This window comes from Microtus pennsylvanicus, chromosome 11 (assembly GCF_037038515.1).
Source record: "Microtus pennsylvanicus isolate mMicPen1 chromosome 11, mMicPen1.hap1, whole genome shotgun sequence".
NCBI lineage: Eukaryota > Metazoa > Chordata > Mammalia > Rodentia > Cricetidae > Microtus > Microtus pennsylvanicus.
Genome location: NC_134589.1, coordinates 558,048 through 586,023, shown reverse-complemented (window position 1 = coordinate 586,023; position 27,976 = coordinate 558,048). Strand labels below are relative to the sequence as shown.

The 27,976-nt window shown below is 45.7% G+C and overlaps 1 protein-coding gene across 1 annotated transcript in view; it reads right to left on the bottom strand.

Annotated features, from left to right (window-relative positions):
* The window catches only part of Rab40b (RAB40B, member RAS oncogene family), a 32,977-nt gene extending 5,391 nt beyond the window's left edge, over positions 1 to 27,586 (bottom strand). The window contains exons 1-2 of the mRNA XM_075989733.1: positions 27,340 to 27,586; positions 1,036 to 1,096 (exon numbers count right to left, since the gene is read on the bottom strand). Coding sequence (XP_075845848.1) covers positions 1,036 to 1,096; positions 27,340 to 27,484 — 206 coding nt within the window. The 5' untranslated portion in view covers positions 27,485 to 27,586. The remainder of the gene's footprint in view (positions 1 to 1,035; positions 1,097 to 27,339) is intronic.
* Between the last annotated feature and the right edge of the window lie 390 nt (positions 27,587 to 27,976).

Genomic DNA, 27,976 nt, shown 5'->3' with positions numbered 1-27,976 from the left:
GATGGTCTAATAAAGAGCTGAATGGCCAGTATCAGGCAGGAAAAAGGATAGGCAGGGCTAACAGTCAGAGAGAATAAATAGGAGAAGAAATCTGGAAAGGAGGACATCACGGGTAAGCCACCCAGCTACACAGCAAGCCACTGAGAAAGAAGTAAAGAAAGGGGTCGGGTGATGGTGGCACACGCCTTTAATCCCAACACTCGGGAGGCAGAGGCAGGCAGATCTCTGTGAGTTCGAGACCAGCCTGGTCTACAGAGCTAGTTCCAGGACAGGCTTCAAAGCCACAGAGAAACCCTGTCTCAAAAAAACAAACAAACAAACAAAAAAGAAGTAAAGAAAGGTATGCAGGAATGAGAAAGATAAAGACCCGGAGGCAAAAGATAGACAGGATAATGTAAGAAAAACTGGCTAGAAACAAGCCAACCTAAGACCAGGCTTTTATAAGAAAGACTAAGATTCTGTGTGATTTATTTGGGGGCTTGGTGGTGGGCCCCCCAAAAGAGTAAAGAGCTCAAAGAGTAAAAAAACAACTACAATTTGGCATTCCAGCAACACCCAAAGGTCAAGGGAGCTCAGGAAGGAGAATGAGCCCCAAGTTCCCAGGTTTAGGTCCTAGAGAACGAGGCAGACAGGCTCTGGTTAGCTGAACTCAAGACCGGTGTGGTGCCTGCCGGGAAGACCAGAGTAGAGGGAGCTGTAGCCCAGGTGATCAAACAAGGCCCCTAGCCTTGGAACCAGGACACCGTGAGCTCTGTTCTGTACACTCAGAACTGAGGCTGAGAGAACCGAGTTGTCCTGGCCACTCCACTTCCATCTCTGACAGCATCCGGTGAAGTGAAACAGGAAGCAGGTGACAACCAGGTGTCTTCTACCAACAAGCACTCTTTCTCGGACACATCCTAGGTGCACATCCCCTTAAATAATGGACTCAGACAAGCGGGTCAACATCTTAGGGGAAAGCCATCAGCTCCAGCTAGGACTAAAGGGGCTGGTTCCAGGGCTAGGGCATCCCGACTGGCACAGCCCCCAACTCACCAAAGCTGCAGTTTCACTCTTCGGCCGTCCAGCAGGATGGTGGTCGTTTTGTGATCAATTCCTGGAAAAGAGTCGAGGACATATTAGGTTTGGGGCTAGATGTGTTTCCTCAGCCATCACCCACGACAGAACTATTAAGTATGTGGAACCCTTGCACCGAGAGAGAAAAGGGTTTCTTGTCATACAGTTTCAAATCAACAGGCAGGTTGAGATCTCTGAAGATTCCCTTGGACCCCAGACTGGCCTCCCAGTGGACAGCCACTCAGATTCAAACACTCTGGCATCCATGTTGGTGGCTGTTGGCTCAGTACCTTCCTTGGGTACTTCCCAACTGCATGTTGGACTTTGATCATCCCCCAGTGCTGTCTTGAGGATGGGCACTGAGCTAGGAGGGCTGGGTGACCCCATAATGCCCACTTGGGCCTTCCATTCTCAAGAACCGCTCTGAATCTCCACAGAGCTACGCACAGCCTGGTGGGTGATGGGTTTGCCACAGTGCCGTAGCCAGCTGGGGGCTCTTCACTCACCCTTTCTTACCTCTGCCCTTTTCTCTGACCATCCTCCCCTGCACACGAAAGCTAATCTCAGCTGTCTCCAAGGGAACAGAGTTAAAACGGTAAGCCTGGCAGGAGGAGTGGGTCCCCCACGTATTACACTAGGAATGTGAAGGAAATACTGTCTGGGAGCAGAGAGGAAGATGCCAACTCTGAGTTTGTGTGTACCCAGGAAGGTAGGCTTGGGGAGCAGTCTCAGATCAGCTGACCTCTAGACTATACACTATGGGCAGTTTTCTAAACTTTCTTCTCAAGCTTATGTGTGTGTGCATGTGTGTGATGCATGTATATGTCCACACTTGTGCACATGTGCATGAGGATGTGAATACATGTGTGTCCAGCATGTGTGAAGGCCAGAGGTTAACCTCAGGTCAGTCTCTCCACCTTATTTTAAGATTTTATTTTAAATTATGCGTATGCATGTGTACATGCATATGTGTGTCCATGTACATGCAAGCACATGATTTAGAGTTATAGACAACTGAGAGCTGGCACATGGGTGCTAGGAACTAAACCTAGGTTCTTCATAAGAGCAACGAAGTCCTCTTGACCACTGAACCATTCCTTCAGCCCCCACTTTATATTTTTAAATGTATTTAATTTGGTCAGACGTGGTGGTACACGGCTTTAATCCAAGCACTCAGGAGGCAAAGGCAGATGGATCTCTGTAAGTTCCAAGCCAGGCCAGCCTGGTCTATATAGCGAGTTCCAGGCAGGCAGGGATACATAGTAAAACCCTGTCTCGAAAAATTACTCGTAGTTTTTATTGTTGCAGTTATTTTATTACTTTGTGTGTGTGTGTGTGTGTGTGTGTGTGTGTGTGTGTGTGTGTGTGTGTGTGTGGAGAGACAGAGAGATGGAGACAGACAGACTGGCACATGTATGTGTTCTGGCATACATGGAGATTAGAGGACAATTTCTAGAAGTTGATTCTCTACTTCTACCTGTGTGAGTCCCAAGGGTCAAACTCAGGCAGTCACTGTCACCAGCTGTCTCCTCCACAAACCCCAGTGCCAGGGTGACAGACACGCCTCTGAATTCGGCTCTACTGTGGATGCTGTGGGTGGGGTAGGATCTGAACTCAGGTCATCATGCTCTCAGGGCAAACACTCTACTAGCAGAGCCGTTTCGCCGGCCCCGCAGGTTTTGTGTTTTAGTTTTTATTACATTCATGGGCACATGAATGCATGCCATCACACTTGTGTACTTAGAAGACAGCCTCTCCTTCCACCTTTTGGACCTCAGGGATCAGATTCAGGTTTGTTGCTGCTGTTGTTGTTTTTCAAAACAGGGTTTCTTTGTGTAACCTCAGCTGTCCTGGCCCTTGCACTGTAGACCAGGCTGGCCTTGAACTCAGAGATTATTCATCTGCATCTTCCTCTTTAGTGCTGGGATGAAAGACGTTGGCCACCACCACCCAGGTGAATTCAGGTTCTAATGCTCGGTGGCAAGAGCCTTTGCCTGCTGCTCCATCTCACTAGCCCCCCAAAGGTGTGTGTGTGTGTGTGTGTGTGTGTGTGTGTGTGTGTGTGTGTGTGTGTGTTGCACTCCCGTGTTTTGCTGGGATGGAACTCAGGGCCTCACAAATGCCAGGTAACTGTTTTACCAAAGGACTGCATCCCAGATTCCCCCAAACTTTTGTTTGGTTTGGTTTTTGAGACAGGGCTCATGTAGTCTAGGCTGGCCTCAAACTATCTACGTAGCTAAAGACCTTCCTCTGGCTTCCCACCTCCCATGTATTGGGATGACATGGTCATGATCTGTTCTCTTTAAGAGACAAGCCACGCCCACCCTTTCCCTCCCTGCCCTCCACTGAGGCCCGCAGATCTTCCTTCCTGCTTGCAGCCTGAGTCTCTTCCTTTTCCTTCTCTCCCCCACCTCAAGAGTCCATCATGCCAGTGGTCGGTAAATCCGCGGAAGAACGAAATCCCACTCCTTAGAGAGGAATACCTCTGCTGCTCTTCTTAAGAAGCGTGGTTGGGGTCAGAAGCATGACGCCTCCTAGCCCATTAGTGAGAATGAGCAAAGACGCTGACAGCCTGTGACTTTGGACACTCCTTGTCTCACCCCTGACAGCCCCTCCCCCATTTCTCCGCCTTTGTGTTCTTCTGACCTTCTCTCAAAGTCTCTTGTCCTTGTCTAGTTCCTAGCCTGGACCTTCAGATCCATGGAGTTCCCAGGACTATCAAGCATGGGTGTTCTGCAGTGGTCAGCAGTGAGGCATACAGAGCCTGACATACATACAGGTAGAATGTGGATAGGGTTAACTGTGAGGATATTTCCTTTCCCTGGAGCGCTAAGGGTTTTCCACTCTCTTCACGCATCTATGAATAAACACACTTGGAAATCTATTTTAAATGTTGAAATAATAATTCTGACCTCAGGATGTCTGTCTCCAGACAAGCAGAGTACCAACCCTTCACAGGCTGGAGGGCATATTATTTTGGTCTTTGAGGAGCCTAACCCATGCCTAGGCAGGCTGGCTCTTCCAGCCTTGAAACATCCTTTGGCTCAGTCATACTTACAATCACATTTGATCCATAAGGATCGACTGCACATATAGGGGAGGTCCCATAAGATTGCTTATTCTAGCGGGGCAGTGGTTGCACATGCCTTTAATCCCAGCACTTGGGAGGCAGAGGTAGGCGAATCTCTGTGAGCTGAAGGCCAGCCTGGTCTACAGAGCAAGTTCCAGGACTGGCTCTGTAGCTACTGAGAAACCTTGCCTCAAAAAACAATCAAAAAGATTACTTCTCCTAGTAACATTGTAGCACTCTGTGTGGTCATGCCCTAGGATATTCCCACAGTGAAAATTGGCTCGTGATGCATTCTTTAGGATGTGTCCCTGTTACTAAGTGGCATTAGGCTGTACTGTAACAAATATAACAATATGGGATGTGGTTTTTAAGCACTTACAAGTTTTATTACATTATTTGTCAGAGACAATGTATCTGGTCACACACGTGCATAGCCTGTGTGGAAGGTTAGAAAAAAACTTGCAGTACTCCATTCTTTCCTTCTACCGTGTGGGTCCCGGAAATGAACTGAGGGCATCACGCTGGTGGGAGTCATCTTTACCCACTGAGCCATCTCACTGGCCTACCTACAGCCCCCATACCTTACAAGCTTTATAGAAGAGAACAAGATTTGGCTTTTGTTTTCATCAAAGTAATGGGTCTCTAGTTTCAAGTCTCAAGCCATTCTGAGACCCAGTAGAAACATTGCAGGCCATCCTACCCTACCTATGTCCCATTCCCTATTTAAATTTTTTGTTCCCCCCAGTAACTAATTTGTCAATTTTTTGACTGAGATAAGATCTCATAGTCCAGGCTAGCCTTGAAGTTGATATGTCCCTTAGCTTGCTTTGAACTCCTGGTCTCCCAAGTGTTGAGATTATATATATGTCCCACCACATTTGTAAAATTATTTTGGTTTTTGTTCATTTGTTTTTTGAGACAGAGTCTTTGTTATAGTCCAGGCTGGCCTCAAAATTATGGCAATTCCTGCCTCCACTTCCTGTGACTCTAAGCATGTGCTAGCATGCATACCTATGTTTTTACCTTTATTAACCATTACTTTGCTATTTTCTCCAAATTTTTAATAACTTGTGTTCTTGACTTCTGAATTTGCAGTTTGCAGATAAGGGGGATATGATACGGAGATTAACACTTTGCATTGGTATGGATCTTGGTCTATTGATACGTTTTAAGGTTGATTTTGTTACACTGTGTATATATATTTTTGTTCTTGTTTAAGATATTATGTTTGTGTAGCTCATTGAAAAATTTAATGTATAATTAAAAATACAGATTAATAGTCATCTACAATAGTCAAACTATAGTCATGTTATTAGGTTTTCTAAATATATGCAGATATTTTTCAGTTACACATATAATCTTCAACACTTTAAAGACTTACAGAATATGGCATTTAAAATATTTTAAGAACTTAGACTTCTCAACAGTGAGACACATCTGTTTTTGGCAGCAATTACTTCAGAGAGGTTGCTGGGCATTGAAGAAAATCTTTATGGAATGTGCCTTCAATGTGACGAGGCTAGCCATTTGGGCAAGAAACTGCTCTTTCCTGGACAGCTTGATAGTGTATGCTGTATGAACTGGACATTCAGAATCCACAGAAAAGTAACTGCTGAACTTTCCCGAAGACAGGATGGTCCTTCAGGGTTCCTGCTTCATAGAAGAAACTGCTAGACATTTGGTAGGACACAGAAGAAAGTGACTGACAAACTGCCAATAGAGACAAAACAGTCTTTCAAAGTTCCTGCTTCATAGAAAAGTCTGCCAGATACTATGGTCCTGCAGGCTGAAGATGGATGCCCCAGTATTACAGAAGAACTTTGGGTGACTGTCCAGGCAGTGAGATATCTCTGTCAATTCTAGAGTTTTGGAAGTTGCTTACTGTTTACTTAGGTAATATTATATCCTTCTGGAGTCTTTGATGGAGTTGAAGACAAATAGTTATAGTTTTCCTTATTTATGATAAAAGATAAATTAGATATAAAAATTTAGACTCACAAAGATAGAATAGATGATAAAGTATTTTCCTTAATTTGCCAAATGTAAATGGACTAAATATTATAACTATAATTGTTGTTTGATAACTGTTTTGCATATGTAATTTTATTATGTTAAAGTTAAAACCTTCCTTTTTATTTAGACAGAAAAGGAGATGATGTGTATTCCTCTCTGTATGTTGTGAATGTTTTATTACCATTGATTAATAAAGAAGCTGCTTCAGCCTGTGGCAGGGCAGATTATAGCCAGGTTGAAAGAGATATAGAGAGAAAGTAGGCGGAGTCAGGGAGATACCACGTAGCTGCTGAAGGAGGACAGGCTGGAACTTTATCTGGTAGGTCACAGCCTCATGACAATACACAAAATAAAAGAAATGGGTTAATTTAAGATGTAAGAGTTAGTTAATAAGAAGCCTAAGCTAATAGGCCAAACAGTGTTGTAATTAATATAGTTTCTATGTGATTATTTGGGTCTGGGCATCTGGGAAACAAATGAACAGTCTCCTACTACACATGGACCCCATGTTCAAGGGGTAGGACAAGTCCTGAAAGTTCTCTCTGATCTCAAAGTAGATACCATGGCATGCATATGTCTACACACATACACACATGTTCACACTCAACTTCCTGTTTATCTAAATCTACTGTCAGAATCTTCCTGCCTATTCTCGGCCAGGAACATTCCCAGTATGGGGGTCCTCTAGAGTTTATGATTTCCTTGGTTCTGTCTCGAGGAGGATGCATGGAAGGTAAGTGTGGAGGTGTTAGGAGTGTCCTTACGCATCTTTGAATGCGGTAGGGATTTAAACTAAGTAGGGAATACTTTTCTTCCAGAAGTATGTTTGTGCTGATGGCAGATGTCAGGCTGGTCCTCCATCCTTCAAACAATCGGACTTCCTCTCAGCCAGTGGACAGGGCTGCTTTCTCCTCTAGCACTTGGCACCTTCATGCTTGCGCTTAGATGGTAGCTTGTCACACTGACTGTTCTTGGACCCATTTAGTCTCAGGCCACAGAAGCTTCCACTCTGAGAAACATTCTGGTTATTTTATTTCATGTGTATGTGTGTTTTGCCTGCATATATGTCTGTGTGCCACATGCACGCAGTACCCAAGAAAGATCAGAAGAGGGCATGAGATTCTCTGGAACTGAATTTCCAGATGCTTGTAAGTGCTGGGGATTTAACCCATGTCCTCTGGAAAAGCAGCCAGTTCTCTTAACTGCCTCAGAAACTCAGAAACATTCTTTTTTTGAGTCAGTGTGTGTGTGTGTGTGTGTGTGTGTATTTTGAGATAGGATCTAATATCTCTCTCTGGCTAGACTCAAACTCAAAATATAGTCAGGGGTAATCTTGAACTCCCAACACTCCTGCCTCTACCTCCCAAGTGCTGGTTTGTGTCATGCTTGAATTGAAAAGCTTTCTTGAATTACATATCTGTTTTTTTCTTCTGGAACATTGTCAAGAAGATGCTAAACACTGTGAACTTGTCCCATAACTTTCTTTTCTTATTTTTCATTTCTTTCTTGTTTCTTTCTTGTTCTCAGTCTTTTTCAAATTCTGTTTCATCCTCTACCCTTTCTTTGAGATAGAGCTTCATTTCTGTTACTACTATATTTCCAGTTTCTAAGATCTGTCTTGGTTTTATTGAATCAGTCCTTTCTGAGACTCTGTTCTGGCATGAGCCAGCCATCCTGCAAACAATGTTGGACACAGCAGAAACCCAGCAACCTAAGAGTGCTGGAGAATGCCGTAACAGAGGGACTGCTCACTACATGCCCTACACGGCATGAACACTGACAACACTCACCCGGTTTAGAGGTCCTGAGCCAGCTTCCTCCCGAGGTAAGAAACAGCAAACCTGAGAAGCAGGCTTGAATGTGGAGGTCGTCTGTGGGAAATCCCACCAGCACTGGGATCCAGCCACTCCTGGAATAAGCCCTGCCATAACTGGCCAGACACATGATGTGGGGATATCTTTTCTGCTTAAGCAACTTTTTTTTAAGTTTTTTTTTTTCATTTTTTAAGACAGGGTTTCTCTGTGTAACAGCCCTAGCTATCCTGGAACTAGCTCTTATAGACCAGGCTGGCCTCAAACTCACAGAGATCCGCCTGTCTCTGCCTCCCGAGTGCTGCCTCAAACTCACAGAGATCCACCTGTCTCTGACTCCTGAGTTTTTAAGGAGTATATCACCACACCTGGCCTCTGCCACCCTCTTCTGGTCTCTGCATATCCATACACATACACATAAACGAAACTTTAGCACAGCAGCAAGAATTTAGATTCAGACTTGTATTATTAGAGTGGTTTGGCTGCTCCCAGATGACCAGTTCTGAAAGGGTGGGAACCCGCAGGGTTGGCCCCAGCGTGCTGGGGACTGTGAGTGACTTTCCCAGCCTTTGTGCTCCGTCCCTGTGGGGCCTTCACTTCCTTCCAGGCAGTGAGTGATGAGACCTTTCCTCACAGTTCCGGCTGTCTCCAATCTGGGTGCTGTTTCCCCCGGCACCTCTCCGTAGCCCTGTGAGGATTTAGGGCAGGGCGAGTTGGGGTGCTCTCTCAGACTGTTGAAGACATTCTTAACAAAAATGCCACGAATAATGTTGATTCTAAACAACTGAGACCCATTTCCCACAGCTCTGGCGAAGGGAGTATAAGAAGCACCAGCAGATTCAGATCTGGGAAGTGTGGCTTCTTGATTCCCAGTTGTGCTGTCTCTCAGCACAGGAGGCCAGGGAGCTTTCTGGGCTCTCATATAACTCATCAATGAGACCCCACTCCATCACCTACCCGTCTACCCTTTCACCCCACTTCTACCGGATAGGGTAGTCACTCAAGTCAGGTAAGCGGTAAGCATAACCCACTAGGGACATGATGATCAAAACACAGATGTACGTACACACACCATGACACCAGCAGCTTCTTCAGCTTCCCCTGGGTCTCAGTGTTCCAGGCTGGAAGTAAGGATAGACCTGCCACAACTCAAGGCTCCTTGCCTGTGGTGGGTATAGCCATGTCTTTTCAGGACCTTGGGTCCCACTTAATAAGGGTACTCAGCCTTTGGGCCTCAATATACCACCCCATGTGTAGCCGTGTCTCTTCCAGGCTAATCCTGGGGTGTCCCTTATCCCCTGTGCTCCGATGGCTTCTCACCCATCATCTCTGCCTCTACAATGCTCTGAAAGCATTCTAATTTTTAAAAAATTAATGTCAGTTAACTTTTTTTCTGACTAGGAAGTGCTATAAAAGTCAAAGTCATTTGGAATGATTCACAGCTTTTATCTTGAACATGGAAGTTGCCTTCCTAATGTTTATATAGCCAATTTTGAAACCAATGTCTTCTGGCATGATTTTTAACCTTTGTGTAACCTATTTTTCTTTTTCTTTATTTTTTTAATGATTTATTTATTTATTATGTATAGAGTGTTCCACCTGCATGTGTGCCTACAGACCAGAAGAAGGCACCAGATCTCATTACAGATGGTGAGCCACATGTGGTTGCTGTGAACTGAACTCAGGACCTCTGAAAGACCAGCCAGTGCTCTTAACCTCTGAGCCATCTCCAGCCCCCTATTTTTCTTTTTAAAAAGGAAAAATTAGCATCCAACTGTCTTTGGATGAATACCTGGAGTGGCGTGGACTCTGCATTTGACCCCAGCCTTGGTTAACAGACCTAACTCTTTTGAGTTGATTACAATGAGATTCTCACAAAAAGAGCCCAGATCAGTAACTCTTGCCATACCCCAACTAACTGGAAGTCAAAAGGCCACGGAGGGAAGCTGGGGCATCAATTGGGGGCTGCTCAGGTGCTGCTATCTATGGTCAACTTGGTCTTTGGCTCTTTCCTGACGCTCCATCACGCTTTAGACCAGTGGCCCTCCACGGCCTATGGTATCTATCATTCCACAGTCCTCTACCCTGGGGCTCATCCCCACACAGGGGAGAGGCAGAGAAGACCCAGCCTTCAGGTGTCTAATCTTCCATTACCTGAGTTAGTTACACAGGCCTGATGGACTTCTAGGGTCAGAGGTCTGGTCTCCGACGGAGGGAGACCGAAACCTCTTTGCTTAGGGCACACCTGCCTCTTTCAGGATCCCTGATGCTTGGATGAGGCATTTGCCTTGCTATGGTGCTAGGCCTGCCTAGATCCTGGCACCTGACCAGGGTCTGTGGCTCACCTCCAGCACCTCCACAGAGTCTGGATGTCAGGTCCTGGGAAAAACCACCACCAGTCCTCTCTCTGTTCAGCATCTCTCTCTCTCTCTCTCTCTCTCTCTCTCTCTCTCTCTCTCTCATCCACCCATCCATCATCTATACATCCATCACCCATCCATCCATCACCCATCCATCCACCCATCCATCCATCCATCCATCCATCCATCTATCCATCATCCATCCATCACCCATCCATCCATCACCCATCCATTCACCCATCCATCATCCATACATCCATCACCCATCCATCATCCATCCATCACCCATCCATCCATCCATCCATCACCCATTCATCATCCATCCATCCATCACCCATTCATCATCCATCCATCCATCACCCATCCATCCATCCATTATCCATCCATCACCCACCCATCCACCCATCATCCACCCATCATCCATCCATCATCCATCCATCCATCCATCCATCCATCCATCATCCATCCATCATCCATCCATCATCCATCCATCATCCCATCCATCATCCATCCATCACCCATCCATCATCCATCCATCCATCATCCATCCATCCATCACCCATCCATCATCCATCCATCACCCATCCATCATCCATCCATCACCCATCCATCCACCCATCCATCCATCATCCATCCACCCATCCATCCATCATCCATCCATCCATCCATCCATCCATCATCCATCCATCCATCATCCATCTATCCATCACCCATCCACCCATCATCCATCCATCATCCATCCATCCATCATCCATCCATCCATCACCCATCCATCCATCATCCATCACCCATCCATCCACCCATCCATCCATCATCCATCCACCCATCCATCCATTATCCATCCATCCATCCATCCATCCATCCATCCATCCATCCATCATCCATCCATCCATCACCCATCCATCCATCATCCATCCATCCATCCATCACCCATCCATCCATCACCCATCCATCCATCCATCATTTATCTATTTACCTACCTATCTATTATCTAATATGGCCACAAAGCACACAGACACAGAAGTCAAGGATTCACAGAGCTAATTTTAGGTTCACACAACACAAGAATCTTTCATAATCTTTCTTTAGTTTCTGAGATATTTTGCTTTATTCTGGCCAATGTTTTCTTGATATCAGCTCATCTGTTGTCTTGTTGTGTTTCTTTTGTTGTTGTTACATTTTGATCCATGAGATTGTAACACTGATGCTGTCAGTGTCAGCATAAAAAATACTATTAAAATTCATTGAATGTGGCTAACTCTGCCTATGAGGCGAGTCGGGCCAATGAGATGGCTCTGTGGGTAAGGGTGCTTGCCCCCTGCATCTGATCTCTGGGACGCAATCAGCGGGAGGAGAGAACTGGCTCCTGTAAGTTTCCTTTGACCTCCACATGTGTGACATGGCCCACAATGACGTGTGTGCACACATACACAATAAATACTGAAAAAGAATATGATTAAAATAAAGGAAACTTCTAAAACAAAGCCTGTCAGAATGCCCACTGAGTCAGAATAACAGGGTTATTAATAGAAAGATAATTTTAACCTTAAAAAAAAAACCTCACGCACAAAAAAAGAAAAAAATCAAACACCAAGCTATTCTCTGCACACTCAGATGAATAAGTGATTTAGTAATCTATTTTGACTCCTCCACCAGCTGCTGCTCTCTATTTCTGGGAGTGAGTTGACAGGAATGTGCCCCTTCATACGAAAGATCACTTAGGGTGCAAATATTGATTAAATGTAATGTATAGCATGTTTGTTTCCGAGCACCTGACTTTTGAGTAATATATCGGGTTGAATCAAAATATGAGCTATCAGATTAGTTGCTGGGGATGGAGGGGTTTGGGGGCGAAGCGAATGGTCTGTAAGCAGACAGTAATGTGCACAGTAATGAGCACACTCAATGCTACTTGAATAGAATCAGTCTAAGATGGTCCACTCTGATCCCAAATATGTGATTTTTACCATATCAGAAAGAGCTTGAAAAAAAAAAAAAGAGCTTGGCCTTCTGTCTTCTCCCCAGGACATACCGCTTACCTTGTCAGCTCACTCATCTGGGCAAGCGTGGTAAGGGAAGCCAAGTTCTATTTTTAGCAGCACCCTGTTCTAAATCTGCACAGAGAACACCACTGTGGTTATTGCTTATCTTAAGAGGATCTCTGTGCCCTTCCCGGGGTCCACTTTGGGTACAGCAGACACTGTATAGAACACAGCGTGTGTACGGTGGGAAGGGAAGGGCCTCATGGAACCTAGCTCAGAGGATGTGACCTGAGCTAGCAAGTCACCTGTCTGTTCTAGGTTAGGTTGGCCCATCCCTGTTACCCCAGAAGATGCCAGGATGTCATGACGTCAAGACACCGAACCTCGCAAATATCCTGGGGTTAGAAAGGGCAGGAGACTAGACATATGGGGGCCTGTTGCCTTGCAGATATTTAGAATGTATGAAGGAACTGGGCTCCCAACGAGCACACAGGAGTGTTGTGCTGGTGTATGTGAGCTATTGACCCTTGTGTGTAGTGATATTTCACTTGTATTTCAATAAACAAAGCTTGCCTAAAGTCAGAGAGTAAAACAGCCACACTGATCAGCCTTACAGACCAGGCAATGGTGGCACACACCTTAATCCCAGAAGCCACACTAGTTTGCCATAGAAACCAGGTGGTAGTGGTGCACACCTTTAATCCCAGCACTAGAGAGGAATATAAGACAGGAGGAGACAGCTCTCTGACACAAGGAATTTCGGACTGAGCTAGAGGCAAGAGCCAGTGGCTGGCTGTACTGCTTTTCTGACTTTCAGGTTGAACTCCAATATCAGTCTCTGGGTTTTTATTAGGCATGCTACACTAATGGGCTAAGAGCTGTGTGGTCCAGAGAACGAACATGAATATGAGAAGCCCAGGAAGAAGCATGACAGTACACACCTGTTCAACTAGGTAGTGGTGGCACACGCCTTTAATCCTAGCACTTGGGAGGCAGAGGCAGGTGGATCTCTGTGAGTTTGAGGACAGCCTGGCCTGGTCTACAGGAGGAGCGATTCCACGGTGCACGCGGGGCCCCGAGTTGCTGTCATTGCAGTTGGGAGGAAGGGACCTGGAGAGCCATACCTCCTGCCTGTCCTGTGTTGCCTGGGAGTGAGCAAAACACACTTGGTTCTTGTCTGTGAGCAAAACTTTCTGATCTAATTAGCAATGTGTTTATATGTATACATATAATTGTGTATCTGCATATATTATGATTTGTTTTATTCATTTGTTTTTAAAGGTTTATATCTTTATTTTATGAGTGCTTTGTCTGCATGTATGCTTGCCCACCAACAGAGGGCATCAGATTCTGTTACAGACGTTTGTACGTCACCATGTGGCTGTTGGGACTTGAACTCAGAACCTTTAGAAGAAAAGAACATCCAGTGCTCCTAATTGCTGAGCCATCTTTCCAGCTCCTCTGTAGATAATTTGAATTTCCTCTAATATAGTAAAGGATGGTAAGTGGGTAATAATGTCAATTATTAGAAATAAAAGGTCACTGGAGATACTGGTAAAAATTACTTTTGTATGGAGTTGGAGAAATAACTCAGCGCTTAAGAGCACTGGCTGCTCTTGCAGAGGACCTGGGTTCAGTTCCCAGCATGTGGTGGCTAAGAAACGACTGTAACTCCAGTGCCCTCTTTTAATCTCCATGGGCACTGGATGAACACAGCATATATAGACATACGTGCAGGCAGAACACCCATTCACATAGAATAAAAATAAATCTTTTTTTAAAGTTACTTTCACATTTATCTTTTCTCCTTTGTAATTTAGAAAATATTACTGGAGATCTTGGATAAAGGCAACTAAAACAGATGGCCAGGGCAAAGCCTCCATGTCATCAGCGAGTCTGTCGGGCTGGGGTGCCCGGTCACTGTGGGATCATGAAAGCCTAGCAGGACCTGTGGTGAGGACCCTAAGCCTGAGGCTGACTTTGGGGGAGGTCCTGGGTGTCCTAGCCAACAGAGATCAACATGGGTAAGTCAAGACCAACAGCTACTAGAAAGGGGAACCCCAAGTTCTTGGTTCTGCCTTCATGAGAACGGTAGCACCAGGCTGAGGCTGTGGCTCAGCTGGTAGCATACGTACTTGTCCCAGCATCCACAAAGATCTGGACTTGACGCTCAGTCCTGCATAAACCACACACAGTGGTATATGTCTGTGATCCCAGCACTCAGGCGGTGGAGACAGGAGGATTCGAAATTCAGGGTTAGCGCCAGGTGGTGGTACACACCTTTAATCCCAACCCTTGAGAACCAGAGACAGGTGGATCTCAGTGAGTTTGAGGCCAGCCTGGTCTACAGAGTGAGTTCCAGGACAGCCAGGGCTATTACACAGAAAAATTTGGTCTCGAAAAACAAAAAACAAAAACAAACAAACAAAAAAAATTCAAGGTTGTCAGGTGTGGTGGCACACACTTTAATCCCGGCACTCAGAAGGCAAAGGAAGGACAGATCTAAGAATTTGAAGTCACCTTAGTCTGCATAGAGTTCCAAGTCAGTCAGGGCTACGCAGTGAGACTTTTCTCAAAAACAAAACAACAACAACAAAAAAAAGCCCAGGGTTCACCCTTGGCTACACAGCACGCTCTTGGCCTGCCTAGAAAATCGTCTTTAAAATGGGGGTCACTGCCGTCTGTGCTGGATTGAACGGTGTTGCTCTAGACTTTATAGCTCCCTGGAATCCCAGAACCTAACCTTATTCGGAAAGAGAAATAGGGTCTTTTCAGATGTAGCCAAGATGAAGCCATAATGAATTAATTTGGGCCCCCAATCCAGTGCCTGGTATGCTTACAAGGATAAGGAGATGAAAAGACATACGAGCCAGCCTGCCTTATGCCAAAGACCAAGGATTAATGATACCAAGAAGTGGGGTGGCAAGGAAGGGCCCTCCCCTCAGGCTGTCAGAGGGAGCAAGGCTAGCTGACAGCTTGATTCTAGGCTCTGCCTTTCTCTCTGTTTAAGAATCACTGCAGCTATTGTAAGGCCCCATTTACGTCAATTGTCACAGCGGCTTGGGAAGCCTTCCTCCGCTAGCTGCACTTGAAGGCCCGCCCCCTCCCTCAGCTCTGCTCTTCTACAGCCTAAGGAAAGCTCTCACAGAGGAGCCCCCCTTTGCAGGTTCCTCCCACATCAGCTACCTGACCCCAAGTTTGATGGTAGTTGTGATGAACTGGCTCCACCCAAACCCCCACAGACGTTCAGTGACCTCTCAACACACACAGCCACACAGCATTCTGAGCGGACGACACCAATTTCATCTGTGCATAGATATTATTAATCTAAGAGAGAACGGTGCAACTTCACAGCAGTCAATGCATGTTTTCCTGTTAAGATAATAACCTTTTGTATGAATAATTAATAGTCTACATGACAAGGCCAATTACTGTTTAATGTGGATATTTATGAGTCTTCCTCTATAAACCTGTTTTGCTTTTATGTTATTTAAACCAATCAAACCAATCCTGCCACAACCCACAATATTTAACACACGGTCAATTCAAAAGTCATGTTTAGAGGAGGGCAATTAAACGTTAACTGCAGGAGGTTGGGATACACAACCCACACAGTGTAGCAACAGTTTGAGGCCGGTTGTGCCTCAGGTCAAAAACTTGAGGAGCATTGGCGAGGGCCTATGCAATTCTTTTTTTTTTTTTTTTTTTTTTGCTTTTTCGAGGCAGGGTTTCTCTGTGGTTTTGGAGCCTGTCCTGGAACTAGCTCTTGTAGACCAGGCTGGTCTCGAACTCACAGAGATCTGCCTGCCTCTGCCTCCAGAGTGCTGGGATTAAAGGTGTGCGTGCGCCACCACCGCCCAGCCCTATGTAATTCTTTTTTGTTTGTTTGTTTTTGTTTTTGTTTTTTTTTTTTTCGAGACAGGGTTTCTCTGTGGCTTTGGAGCCTGTCCTGGAACTAGCTCTGTAGACCAGCCTGGTCTTGAACTCACAGAGATCCGCCTGCCTCTGCCTCCTATGTAATTCTTTATCAGCAACATTATGGGATTCTTTCTAAGACACGACCACCAGCAGCTAGTACCAGGCAGACCCTGCTGGGACCACAGCACCCTGGGCTTTGGCTTGACTGTCAAGCTCTGACACTAACACACAAAAGGAGCATCTCTCTGCCTGGGCTCCTGATGGTGCAAGTGTATTTGCTGTCACTCTGCCAGCGGAGGCTAGGGAATAGAAATCACAGGGCAGTTTCCCCATTAGCTAGGGATCCAAGACTCAACTGTGTACCTGGTGGAATTCTGTAAACTGTGTATCTGAATTCGATACAATATGTTCAGAGTCTAACAATCAGTGGGCTTGTGTACCTGAATTCAATACAATGTGTTCAGAGTCTAACAATCAGTGGGCTTGTGTATCTGAATTCAATACAATATGTTCAGAATCTAATAATCAGTGGGCTGGAGAGATGGCTCTGTGGTTAAGAGCCCTGGCTGCTCTTGCAGAGAAACTGAGTTCAATTCCAGGTACTCACAACCATTGGTAATTCCGGATTCAGGAGACTCAGCGCTCCTTATGCCTTTAAGTACTACGTGCATGTGGTATACAGGCACACATCTGAGGTCAGACACCCTGACCCACTGTCCAAAGTCCAAATTCTTCTTTCATGGATGTAAAATGTCTAAGATGCCACAAGATTATCACTGTTTTAGCCATGTTCAAACAGTGGTTCTTTGTGTAGGTTGTTCCAGCATATAGGAGGAAAAGCCAGATTCACAGACGGCTGTTCATTCAAGAACACAAGCAACACTAATGATGCAAGCAATTTGCTAAATTGATGTATTATCACAGAAAGTCCTATTCTACGTCCTGTCACTCTACCAAGACGGTGCAATTACATTTTGTTTTGTACGGTATACAATAACGGTTTTCTGTCTTGGTGTCAATTTTTCAATAAAGTTTTAATTGTGGAGTTAAAAAAGGAAATTAAGATTGATGATAGCTATGGTGGCACATGCCTTTGATTAAAACTCAGGAGAAAGAGGAAGGCAGATCTCTCTGAGTTCAAGGCCAGCCTGGTCTTTATAGTGAGTTCCAGTTAGAAATACATAGTGAAACTATGTCTCAAAACTAAAACAACAGCAACAACTAAACCCCCTTCCAACCCCAAATATCATGGAATGCCAAGTCCAGTTTAGAAAAAACAAAGCATGTAGCCAAATTCATTCACAAAAGAAAAACAATGCTGTGGGCTAACTAGATGAAGAGATGAATGGTTCAGAGAATGAAGGCACTTATCAAGCCTGATGACCTGAACCCCCTTCCCAGAACACACATGGCAGAAGGGAGAGAGCCAGTTCCCATAAATTGTGTTGTCCTAAACTTCATGCCACGGCATATGGCATGCATTTAGATACATGATAAATAAAAAAAAATGTTAAAAGAAGAAAAATCATGCTGTGAAAAAATAAAAATAAAATCGTCTAAATGACCCAAAGATCATACACATAGTTCCATACTTATGAACTGTACATGCCAACAAAACTTGGAAAAAAAGAGTGAGTTGATGAGATGGTTCAGTAGTTGTTCTTCCAGAGGCCCCAGATTCGGTTTCCAGAACCCACATGGTGGCTAACAACCCCCTGTAAATCCAGTTCCTGGGGATCCGGGGATCCAGTGCCCCTTTGTGATCTCTGTGACCACTGCATGTATATGGTACACAGATACACAGGCTAAACACCCTAATGCATTTTTTTTAAAGAGAAAACTCTATCCACTTCTTTGGGGTCAACATTATACCAGGTACTGGAGACACAGCTGCTTATGAACCACGAAGCAATAACTTCACTATAACAACCCCACAACCCACCAGCAAGGACAACAGACAATACCACCGTGGAGGTCAGGTGGAGACAGATGAGATGACCTAATGCCAACGGGCCTCCCGGAGACTGTTTCTTGGATAATCCGTGCTGATACTTCTTCCCCCATACCCTTGAGTAATAAAGGGCTGACAGTGAGACCCAAAGCTTATTACAAATTCTAAAAAGCCTTAAAAGGGCGAGATCAGCTGGAATGAACCAACTTTGAGATAACATAAAAAGTGAAGAAATTCCTGTGAGCTGCATTTTTATGTCATAAACATTTTTTTTTTAAAAAAATGAGGTAGAGTCTCACGTCTCTCAGCTAGCTTGACCTTCACCTTGCACTTCAGATCCACTTCTACTACCTGAGTGACAGGATCATAGGTGTGTAAACCCAGAACTTCAGGCCCGTTAGGCAAGCATTCTATCTACATACCCAGTCCACATACCAAGTCTCAAATAAATACTCTTGAAAATTATTTTGAGGCTAGGGTCATGGTTCAGTGGACAAATGCATCTGCTGTAAAACCAGATGCCCAGCCCAGAATTCACATAGTGGAAGGAGAGAACTGACTCCTTCAAGTTGTCCTCTACATGTGAGCTGTAGCGCACACACACACACACAAATGTAAACATTTCAAAAATAAATAAAAAATTATTTATGACTCTGTAGGTAGGACCTTCATCTCATGCGTTTTTAAGTGTAAGTCTGTGGGACACTACAGAATTTTTCAGTGTTTTTATTTGTACGTAATCTTTTTCTCTGAGGGTAGCAAATTAAGCAAGGTACATGTGGGAATAAAGTTTGAAACATAGTTTAAAAATCTTATACTGCAAAAAGCACCCACAGCCTGCACATGCGTGTTGATATGGCCCATTACGCTAGATGCCCAGAGTTGCACTCCTCACACCTAAGATTTGCAAGTTCAAGACTCATGGGACTGCAGAGTGAATTCAAGGCTAGGCTCGCAACCTAGTAAGAAGCCATCTCAAAACCAGAGAGTAACAAAAGGAGGCATGGCATGGTAGCACATACCTTTAATACTTTAATACTCCAGAGGCAGAGGCAGTCAGACCTCTATGAGTTCCAGGCCAGCCAGAGCTACATAGCAAAACCCTGTATCAAAAAACACAAGAAGCCAGATGGTGGTGGTGCACACCTTTAATCGTAGCACTCAGGAGGCAGAGGCAGGCCGATCTCTGTGAGTTCGAGGACAGCCTGGTCCACAAGAGCTATTTCCAGGACAGGCTCCAAAACTACAGAGAAACCTTGTCTCAAAAACCAAATAATAATAATAATACAAAATAAACAAGACTAAAAAAAACAAACCCAAACAACAACAAAAGCAAACAAATGAAAAAAGAGGGCTATATTTGAGCAATGCCTAGCACATAGGAGGCCCTAGGCTCACTACCAGTACCACACACAGACGCAAATGCAGCTTTATTGTTTTCAAGTACACAGAAGCATTTCTCAACATTAAAAAACATTGCATTGAAAAGAATGTTCATACGTGGCACCACGGTCTGTAAAGAAGTAGGAGAGCAGGCCCTCTTTAGGGAGCGTCTCCAGAGGGCACGGGTTCAGGTTGGAACTCTTGAGTTCACACCGGGAAGCGATGACTTTATACAACATGTTTTAAGTCTTAAACAGGTTGCCATGGGAAACCTGCAGGGTAGCTATGTAAATGAGCAAATGCAGGATTGCCTGCAGAACAGAAAGAGGAGGAAACGACAGCTCTGGGAGGAACATTTGTCAGGAGCAAAAAGAAAGGGGAAAAGATTACAACTGGGTCACTGACTAAGGAAGCCTTAGTGCCCCTTGTATGGACGGAGCATTAAGGAAAGGGGCTTTCCTGAACATTATTTCTTAGAGTGAGACTTCTGAGTGGTGGGGATATAGCAAAGTTCCCTGAGCCCCCCTCCCCTTCCTGTCCATATCCTGGCTCTTCCACGCACCTCCATATAGCGGAGGCCACTTTACAATCTTAAGGGCATTATTCACCCTCTCGGGGCCTGATAATATAACTTGTCCCCCTAAATGATTCTTTTGTTTTGTTTTTTGAGATACGGTTTCTCTGTAGCTTTAGAGCCTGTCCTGGAACTAGCTCTTGTAAGACCAGGCTGGCCTTGAACTCACAGAGATCCGCCTGCCTCTACCTCCAGAGTGCTGGGATTAAAGGCGTGCGCCACCACAGCCCGGCTCTCTAAATGATTCTTGTATACTCTCAATACGTGGGAATTATTATTATCTCTTGGTGAAAATGAAATTTAAAAAAAAAAACAGGGAGATTTTTTCCTGAGAAGAAGGAGCTGGAAGGGCTGGAGAGATGGCTCGGTGGTTAACAGCACTGGCTGCTCTTTCAAAGGACTGGGCTCAATTTCCAGCACTCACATGGTAGCTCACAACTGTTTGTAATTCACCTGTGAGTGATCTGACAGCCTCACACAGATATACGTGCAGGCAAACACCAATGAGCATAAAACAAAAATAAATAAATCATAAAAAAAAGGAGCTGGAGACACAGCCAAGAAGGGAAGTAGTCAGGGAACATGGCATGCCTGTTCTGCTGGAAGCATTTGGGAAGCAACAGATGTAGTATTTGGGGTCTATTTAATCCACTTCCCTTCCCTAATGAAATTCATAAAATACAGAACAGTCCTCGATCTGGGAAAGGAAGGTCAGGAGCTGGTGTGGGACATACCAGCCACTGAGGCGAAGGGGAGAACCTGTCGTGGGATATGCATAAAAACTACCAGCCCTGTTCCTCCTGTGCCTACTTGGGAAAGAATAAACAGAACATTCCAGAAAGGTTGAACTGGAGGCCCGCTTGCTGGTCAGGAGAGAGAACCTTGGGAGAGACCAGGACACCATAGTCACTGCAGGAACGGAAGACAGGTCCCTTGGGAAACAGGCACCATAGCAAGGGTCCTCATAGGTGGCAGGACCCTGAACCCAAGACCCTTTGCCTTCCAGCTGCCGGACAAAGGACAGCAAAAGGACCAAGTCATTACGCTAATGAGAACACACCTCACAGGACTCCCTCAGCAAGACAGGAGGAGCTTGCATGAATGAGGCATACTCAGAGGGGCGCAAACCAGCTGCCACGGTTTGGATGACTGTCCCCAGCAGCCTGCACGCTTTGGTGTGCTCTTAGGGTGACACTTTTGGTAATGGATGGAGCCTTGAGCCAGCTGGTGTGAAGTCTTGGGTCACGGTGGAATCTCAGCTGCCTCTTTGCTCTTCTTTTGCTTTCTGTTTGAGGAGATAAGGGGCTTTCCTCCTCCCATGCTCTCATCCTGATGTACTTACTGCCTTGCACCAGGCTCAAAGCGTCAGGGCCAGCTGGTCACAGATTAAATCTCCAGAACTGTGAATTAAACCTTTTGTCTTTATAAAGCGAACACCTCAGCTATTTGTTATAGAAACGGGAAGCCGGCCTAACATACAGACCAACTGCTCAGGCCCAGAGTACTCCAAGAACTGTTGTCAAAGAGGTGGCACAGAGGAGGGAAGACATTTCTCCAACTGGTTAGCTAACTGTCAAAAAATTACAAAATGTGCGTTGATTTCTGTGTTCACTGTTTTTGTTTTTCTGTCAGCTTAACAGAGGCTAGAGTCATCTGAGAAGAGAGAATCCCAGCTGAAAGAATCACCCACTACACTGGGCTGTAGGCAAACCTGCGGGCCTTTTCCTGATTGATGATCGATGTGGAAGGACCCGCCCACTGTGGGTAGTGCCACAAACTGAGCAAGCCAGTCAGTAGCATTCCTCCATGACGGCTGCCTTAGGTCCTGCTTTGAGTTCCTGTCCTGACTTTCCTTTATGATGGACTGCAAGATGAAATAAAACTTTCCCAAATTGCTTTTGGTCATGATACTTCTCACAGCAATACAAAAAAAAAAACCAAAACAAAAAAAGACAAATAAACAAGACAATCACTCATACCACATCCCAACTGGAAGACAGCCATCGGTATCAAAGGTAGACCAACAGCTTTTAGAGGGGAACATTTTCACTGCGTGTCAATAGGACACAAAACTCACCTCCAACCATGAGGCATTGGTAGTCTTGGTTATGTTAAAATCAGAGTCTTCTGTTTTCTCAAAAGGATTGACAAAATGCTCCCAGGGAGAGTCACTATGCACAGGACAAGTAACTAACACAAGACTCATAGACATATTTTTAAACACTCCCACCAATCACTAAAAATAATCAAGCTCCATGAAAAAAAGCCAAAGCCCTGCATATTTGATAAAACAAGAAATAAAAAATGAAAATGTGTTTAATTTCATTAGCCAACAGAAAATAAAAATCCTAAACAAATGCTTAAAAATATTTCTGTGTCATTTTGAGGTTGGATCTCATGTAGCCCAGGCTGGCCTTGAACTTTCTATATATCCAAGGATGATCTTGAACTCCTAATTTTCCTGCTTCAAGCTGACCAAATGCTGAGATTGCCATTCTATGCCACTACATCTAGGTTTTTCGTTTTGTTTTGTCTTGTTTTGTTTCCTCTGTATAACAGCCCTAGTTGTCCTGGAATTAGCTTTTGTGGACCAGGCTGGCCTCAAACTCACAGAGATCCACTACCTCTGCCTCCCAAGGGCTGGAATTAAAGGCGTGCGCCACCACCACCTGGCTTATTTTGTTTCTTTAATGTGGTGTTGAGGAGCAACTCTCGGCCTTCATGCACGTTAGGAAAGCACTCTGCCAAACTAGCTACATCCCCTAGACCTTACACTAAAATAAACAAAAGAGGGACTGGAGAGATGGCTCAGTAGTTAAGAGCCCATGATGCTCTTTTGAAGAACCTGGGTTTGGGTCCCAGCCCCCACATATAGCTCACAACTTTCCATAATTCCAGTCCCAGGGAATCCAACATCTTCTTCTGATATTCATGGGCACCAGGCATCTATGTGGAGTACTTACGTGCATGAAGGCAAAATACTCAGAACAATTTTTTAAAAAAATCTAAAATCAAGCAAAAGACAACAGCTAAAATGTAAAAGGAAAGTATTAAAGTGTTGGTGAGGGTATAAGTCACCACAGCTCTTGTAGAAATGTATGCACCAGAGTTAAATGTATGTGTAAGTATTCACGTCTGGTGTGTGCGTGTGTGTGTGTGTGGTTAAGGGAACTGAGCCCATGGAAAGGCACATGCTGTATGACTAAGCTACACACTCAGCCCCACACACGTGTCTTAAACTCAGCATTGCTAACAGAAGTGAAAAAGACAAGCACAACACAGTGCACAGCAAAGAAAACCATTATCATCAGTAACTGGAAACCACACACATTCCCATAACCAGCAGGACCGGCAAGCCATAGTGTGGCCACATAAAGGATTTACAAACAAGAACCTCATATGCATGTAGGAGCCAGAGAAGCACTCACAGAGGAGCAGACGCTGTGGGATTCTCTTTTCCACCGTGTAGATTCAGGCAAGAGTGACCTATTCTGTCAAAATCCAGGATTGTGCTTATATTGAGGGGCATGCTGGGACTGGTAGAGGGGAGGCTGGCAGAACTGCATCTTAATCTGGATGCTGGTAACATGGCATGATGGGGTTGTGAAGTTCGCTAAGCCGTGTAACAGCAGAACGTGTACCATTCTACAGCACATATCACCCCAAAACGTTAAGAGTAGCGGAAGCGTGACAAAGGACCAAGGGACAAAAGAAAGTCCCTTCTGCCTGCTTTGACATCACAGTGAACTTCCAAAAACTTCAAGTCAGTAAACTATGAACTCAAATAGATATTTGACACTTTTTGCTTTAAAGTTTCATTTATGTTTACTTTCTGTGTATTAACGATTTGCCGGCATGCAGGTATGTGTAGCCTGTGCTTGCCTGGTGCCTTCAGAGGCCAGACGAACACGTCAGATCTGTAGGAACTACAGTTACAGGCAGTTGTGAGTTCCAGCACCATGTGGGTGCTGGACACGGAACCCAGGTCCTCTGGAAGAGCAGTGAGTGCTCTTAACTGAACCATCTCCACAGCCCCTCAAGGAGATTTTTAATGAAACGTGAAAACTGTTTAAATTGAAAAGAGGAATATAGCAAAAATAAAGAAAAACTTTGGAATGACATCATTCCTCAATTAAAAACTAAGTTGGAAATAGCTGTAAATAATTTACTAAAAGCAAAATGCTCAATAAAGAAAGACAAGCTAGCCGGGTGGTGGTGTCACGCACCTTTAATCCCAGCACTTGGGAGGCAGAAGCAGGCAGATCTCTGAGAGTTTGAGGCCAGCCTGGCCTATAAAGAAAAAAAAAAAAGAACAACATAGTGACTGCATTTGGACAATACACAGACGTCCAGCATAAAACTGCAGGGAAGAACAGAAGGTATCTCATCAATGTGCATGCTCAAGCCTCATAATCTGTGAATGTGTTAGGTTGCAGATGGAATTAAAGTTGGTAATAGAAAGTATTAAGACAGAGATATTGTCCCAGATCGTCTAAGTGCACAAAAGTTATCACAGGGTCTGTGGAAGTGGAAAGGAAGGCAGAAAAATTCATGTCAGAGTGAAGGGAAATGAGAAAGACACAATGGCTGCCAATGGCGCTGAAGACCAAGAGAGGGGCTCGGAGCCCTGGGGGTGCAGGAAGGTTCTAGAAGTTGAGAAAGACAAGCTAGAAGACTCTATCCTTGAGTTCCATGTCCTACTTATGCCTTGCCTTTAGGTCAGCCAAACTGTAGATTACCAGACCCAAAACTGTGAGAGAATACACTTCTGTTGTTTTAAGACAGCTGGTAGTCATTTTTCGTAACAGCATACAAGAAACTAATACAAAACCAATAGAAGATATTTTTTTTTTTTTAGCCAGGCGGTGGTGGTGCACGCCTTTTTTTTTTTTTAAAAGGGAGAGCTCATTTCTTTTTTTTAATATTTATTTATTTATTATGTATACAATATTCTGTCCGTGTGTATGTCTGCAGGCCAGAAGAGGGCACCAGACCTCATTACAGATGGTTGTGAGCCACCATGTGGTTGCTGGGAATTGAACTCAAGACCTTTGGAAGAGCAGGCAATGCTCTTAGCCACTGAGCCATCTCTCCAGCCCTAGAAGATATTTTTATGGACATAAGAACAAATTCCTCTGAAATTAAGAAAAAATATTTTTTTTAATCTAGGAACTCAGAATATCTAATATACCAAAACCTCTGAGTCATGGCCTGATTAAGCAAGGAACTGTAAGGCAAAGAAAAACAGTCTTCAGAAATTCCTGAAGAAACGGCAGACTACCCATCTAGGAAGTGAGTTGACTGGAGGCTTTCACCATGACAACATCAACTACTAGACAGACAGTGAACAAGTTCCCGGGTGTTGAGGGAAAAGAGCAGTCTAGTCTAGGAACACTATGTACAGCCGAGGCATCGTCCAAAGACAGACAATGGTGTTCTCAGTGCAAGCAACTCAAGAAAGCTCTTAGTCTTTTCCTGGATAACTGGTAACGAGAAGCAGCTAGTCAAGAGGTGAAGCGGCACCACAAAGAACCTGGGAGTAAGCTATGCTTCAAAGGGTTAGCCAGTGCTGAATCCAGGTGAACACTGCACAAACACCAACCACCCTGATATTAGAGCCACAATACAGACTCGAGGGTTATGAACCTTGGCAGTATGAGAATTGCAAAGTGGGCTACAAAACCAAGATATGGGTGGGAGAGTGGAGCGTGATGCTGCAAACATCCCCCCCCCCCCCCCCCCCCCCCGCCAAAGCACCGAGAGTCTCACGATGAAATGTCTGTCGTCCTGATAACAGCATAATGGCCCCATCCTCAAAATGGTGTTTCTCCCCCATTTATTTATATTTCTTCTTTCTTTTCTCCTCTCCCCTCTTTTCTCCCTCCTATTCTGTTTTCTTTACCCCCTCTCCCAGAAAGGGTCTCACATTGTAACCCAGGCTAGCTTCAAATTCATGTCCATTTAACCCCCTCTGCTTCTTGAATGCTGGGATTACAGATGTGAGCCACCATACCCGGCCTGTTCTTCCTACTCCCTTTTCTTAGGCCTAGAAGAAATATTTAGTAAATCAAAAGTCCACAAAGGCCACAACTATGGTATCAGTTCTTTCTCAGCCACGTCGACAATAAAATATGAAGGAAAGCAACAGAAGCTCAGAGGGCCTTGCTCAATCTAACCAGGCTGCTCACATGTCATCAACGTCTTTCTCACTGCCCACATCAGTCAACTACTGTGGGACTCATATCCCTTTTGGGGTTCTCTAAATGTTTGACTCTTCCTCTGCTGAGGCCAGTGCCTCATTGAGCACCCAGACCTGAAGACGGGACTGTGGATATATGCCTGCTCTTGGGGTAGCGCTGTCCAACAGAACTTTGCCCTAAAGGTCTAAATCTGTGCGGTCCAGGCTGGCAGTTACCGGCCCTGGACCACTCGCTTTTTAGAGCCTTGCTAACCCATGTGGCATTGCCAGGGGGCTAGAGATGCCTGCAAGCCCGGAGGACGGAGGTCTGTCCTAGAAAGGTGAGTTGAAACCTCACGATGATACCAAAAGGCAATCACAATAGTCTTTCTCCACAGCCACAGTATGAGGGAGGCGTCACCACATGACTATTCTTGTATGTCTGGCCCAGGTTTCTGCCCCAGTGTTTTCTTCCTCTGGGGTGCAGAGTCTCAAACCTCAAACTTCTAGGGCACACTGCTCACTGCCCTCAAGCCAGAGGCTCTCCAGTCTCATCTGTGCCCAGTCTCCCGAGCCTCTTAGTTGGGCACCTTCCTACACTCAAGCCAGCTCCACAGGGTCACTGAGGCGCCTCCTCCTAGAAGTCCTGTCTACTAGAACAGGGAGCCCCATTGCTAGGTGCTTGGAACACGAGGCTCAAGCCTAGTCTTGTTACTCTCTGCTTGCAGTCCCACGCACCAAAAGGTCACGGCCCCCGGAGCCCGTGGACTCTTCTGTTCCCTAGTCCGCTGCCTCTCTGCCCACACCTCCCGCAATCCCACTCACTTCTCCCAGACAGGTCGCTCGCACCTGCGGTCTCCCTCGACACCCACCCCGAGCCGCTTTGCGGACTCTGCCCACAGCGCGCAGTCTACCCCAGCATGCGGGACCTAGCCCTGCCCAGTCTCTCCGTGGGCTACACCCACTCTGGAGCGGCCGCTCGCACCGAGACCCCAGCTATACGCCTCCGGGTGCTGCGACCGCGCTCCCGCCGCCGCGCTCACCCGCCGGGTGGCCATAAGGAGACTCGGCTGCTCCGTCCTGCAAGCTGGCCAGGATCTCGCCCTTGCCCACGTCGCTGTCGCCCACCAGCAGGAACTTAAGTAGAAAATCGTAGGCCCGCACAGGGCTGCCCAGGGCGCTCATCATGCCGGCCTGGCCACCCCTCCCATACCGGCCCCAAGCTGCGCGCAGGCGGCTGCGGGTCTCCGAGCTCCGCGGGGAACGCGTTTGCTCCACCGGCCAGGGGCGCTTGACAGCCGCAGCGCCCCGCCCACCCTTCCTCGTCATTGGTGAGTCGCAGTTGCTGAGGTGGATACACATGCTCATTGGCTAGTAAGCTCGTCCATCTAGTTCTTAACGCCTCTGCACCTCGCCCACCGCCTCTCTTGGGAGGACTTGTTGCCTCGACCAATGGAGATCCGGAGGCGGTGATGGGCCGTGCCAGAAGGAAGAGGAGGCGGGAGGCCTGCTTCCACAACCAATGGAAGAGAGGGATGGCGAGGAAAGGCGTGGCCAATGTCACTCCTCCCGGTGAGCTAGTGCACAACGGGAGCAGGCTTCAGATTGGTGTGTGGGAAGTGAGACCCTGCCTGGTAACAAGGATTTACCCCGCAACTCCACAGAACTTCTAATGCTAGC